Source organism: Austrofundulus limnaeus, unplaced genomic scaffold, assembly GCF_001266775.1.
Source record: "Austrofundulus limnaeus strain Quisiro unplaced genomic scaffold, Austrofundulus_limnaeus-1.0 Scaffold101, whole genome shotgun sequence".
NCBI classification, from domain to species: domain Eukaryota; kingdom Metazoa; phylum Chordata; class Actinopteri; order Cyprinodontiformes; family Rivulidae; genus Austrofundulus; species Austrofundulus limnaeus.
Genome location: NW_013952503.1, coordinates 926236 through 928992, shown reverse-complemented (window position 1 = coordinate 928992; position 2757 = coordinate 926236). Strand labels below are relative to the sequence as shown.

The 2757-nt window shown below is 38.4% G+C and overlaps 1 protein-coding gene across 4 annotated transcripts in view; it reads left to right on the top strand.

Annotated features, from left to right (window-relative positions):
- The first annotated feature begins 225 nt into the window (after window positions 1-225).
- The window catches only part of usp5 (ubiquitin specific peptidase 5 (isopeptidase T)), an 18412-nt gene continuing 15880 nt past the window's right edge, over window positions 226-2757 (top strand). For 2 of the 4 annotated variants that reach the window (XM_014013452.1, XM_014013454.1), the window contains exons 1-3: window positions 229-465; window positions 999-1127; window positions 1223-1286. In XM_014013452.1, coding sequence (XP_013868906.1) covers window positions 358-465; window positions 999-1127; window positions 1223-1286 — 301 coding nt within the window. In that variant the 5' untranslated portion in view covers window positions 229-357. Of the gene's footprint in view, window positions 466-998; window positions 1128-1219; window positions 1287-2757 lie in introns of all 4 variants that reach the window. The other 2 variants (XM_014013451.1, XM_014013453.1) reach the window with 2 other exon arrangements.

Genomic DNA, 2757 nt, shown 5'->3' with positions numbered 1-2757 from the left:
AAATATATCAGATACTTTAAGACTTTTACTCAAGTAGAGAAGACTTTAACTTTTACTAAAGTATTTTTATGATAAGATACTTGTAATTTTACTCAAGTATCACTTTGAGGTACTTTATACAACACTGACAGATAGCTATTTTGTCTTGGACTGAATTTTAGTATTATATGACACATTGGCTTGCCACAAACGGCTCGCGCTCGGCCTTCCCTCAACACAAGGCAGCGGCTCATGATTTCATTCAGGCAAACAGACGGTAGCAGGCAGGCTAGACAACAGACGGGTAATCTGAAGGTTCAGTGGACAAATTCATAAGAACAAAAATCCATATTGAGTAGCAAAATTAGTGGGTCTACGATGGCGGATGTTGGTGATGTTTTGATGTCGGTTTTGTCCACAATTCGTGTTCCAAAGCCGGGAGACCGTGTCCACAAAGATGAATGCGCCCTGTCATTTTCCTCGCCGGTGAGCCTTTTCTTTTATAAATAACATGTTTAGCTAACCAAAGAAGCAGTGATTTTTTTTCTTATCACATTAGTCACACTGACTTCAGTCTGGCATATAATTTTGGTCCACTTTGACAAATTGGCTAAACATATTTCCCTCTCTCGGCTAACTGATAAGCTAGCGTCCAGCTAAGCTAATTTAGCATTGTAAATGGAAACTTAGCTGCACTTGCTCTTTTAGCTATCTGCAAATCAGAAAGCAATTATTTTGTCACAACTGAAATGCTAATAACTTAATTCTAGCTTATTAGAACATAGTAGTCATTTTATTCATGGCTTACTACGAACTTAGATGACAAACCTTAACATTAGTTGCTTTGCAGTAAACGGTAGCTAGCTGTTAGAAGAGCTAAAGTAGAGTAGTTGTGTTTATTATACCAGCTGATCTCACTAAGATGCACGGACAGGTTCCATTTTTTAAATATTATATTGTGACAAGATTGTAAAGAAGTTAAGGCTGTCACATTTTATATCCATGTGCTTACTTTACAGGAGAGTGAAGGAGGCCTGTATATGTGCATGAACAGTTTCCTGGGTTTTGGCAGTCAGTACGTGGACAGACACCATGCTCGGACCGGTCAGAGAGCTTATTTGCACATCACCCGGACTCGTAAGGCCAAGGTAAACTTTCACAACTTCAACCTCTTGATGTCATGCAGGTAAATGTCTTGCACATCTCACATATTTTCATAACATCCTATTTTTATGCTCAGAAGGAAGATGACAATAACTCTGGCTCTGGACACCCACCTAAGAAAAAGCCCACTAGACTGGCCATAGGTGAGTTTGCCTGAGACAGTTTACATCGGCACACATAATTGATGTATGTTTACGAAAGAATAAAACAAACAGTTTATTAAAAAAACATGTTTAAGTTGGTGCTTTTTATTTGTTTTAATCAATAGCCTGAATGTTTGCCACCATTGGGACAAGTTTGGGGTGACTGTGGCTCAGTGTTTATTGCAGTTGTTCTCTAACCAAGAGAGTTGGAGGTTTGTTTTCTCCCAGTATGGAGTCATATAACCGTGTCTCTGGACAAGACACTGAACCCTATAAATGAGGGCGCAGATTGTGCCAGTTTGGCTAGAAAAGGCTCCATAGAAGTATATTTCAATTATCATTTACCTCGTGCAGGTTTAAAAGTGGCAAATGGACAGTATCTAGTTATTCTAGTGCCACATCTTGCAAATTGTAGTTAGTAGGATTCACAAATCGCTGTTGCAAGATGTTGAGTTTCTCTTTGAGAGTAACAAGGATGGCAAAGATTAGACCATCAGAGGTACACGACAGGTTGAACAACTGAGAGAAAAAGTTAAAGAGGCCATACTGAGATGGTTTGGACTTATCCAGAGGAGGAACAGCGGGTACATTGGTAGAAGGATGTTAGGATGAAGGATGCAGCTGTCTTGAAAAAGACAAAGTGAGGATAAATGGATGCAGTTGGAGAGTACATGGAGGTAGCTGGAGTGAGGACAGAGTGAGACGGAGGCAAATGACTCACTGTGGAGACCCCTGAAGAGGGAACAACTGAAGCAAGGCTGCAGCAGAAGACTACAGTGACACACCCTTTGATCATTTTTTTATGAGGACTCTGATTTTTTTTCACAAAAGTCTCAGCTGTTGTTAAAACAGTCATCCAGAGTCCTCACTAGGGATGTGTATTGTCAAGAATTTGGCGAGACGATGCCAAGACAGAGGGGTCACAATACGATATATCCCGATATATTGCGATACTGTAAGCAAGGCGATATATTGAGATTTTTTGGTCCAAAAACTCTATTAAATAAAAACCTCTTCCTGGAAAAAAAAAAGAAAAACCAAAAATCATTGTCTCAGAAAATTCTAAAATTACAAAGACATAATTTTGATACATTTAGCTGTGTTCTRCTTTGTATGTGTTTTATTTTATTTGTTTCATATTTCTTATTTAAACCATGTTTTCAATTATTAGACTAAATTTGCCAATAAATAGTTTGAAAATATATATTTTTTGCAGCTTTTAGTTTTTAATATTAATTTCCAATATGGTCACCCAACACTTAATAGTCTTCATGTTGTCATAAAGTTCAGTAAACAGATGAAATGAAGCTGCTGCACACAGAGTTTCTGGGATCAGCTGACCTGCATCCAGAATGTGATTTGCATAACTGTGGGTCGAACAGCAGGGCAGGTCCCGAAAATAAACAGTAAATAAATGGAGAAGCTAATCAACACAGTTAAACCGTTTTTGAAGCAAACACAGCAGGATAAA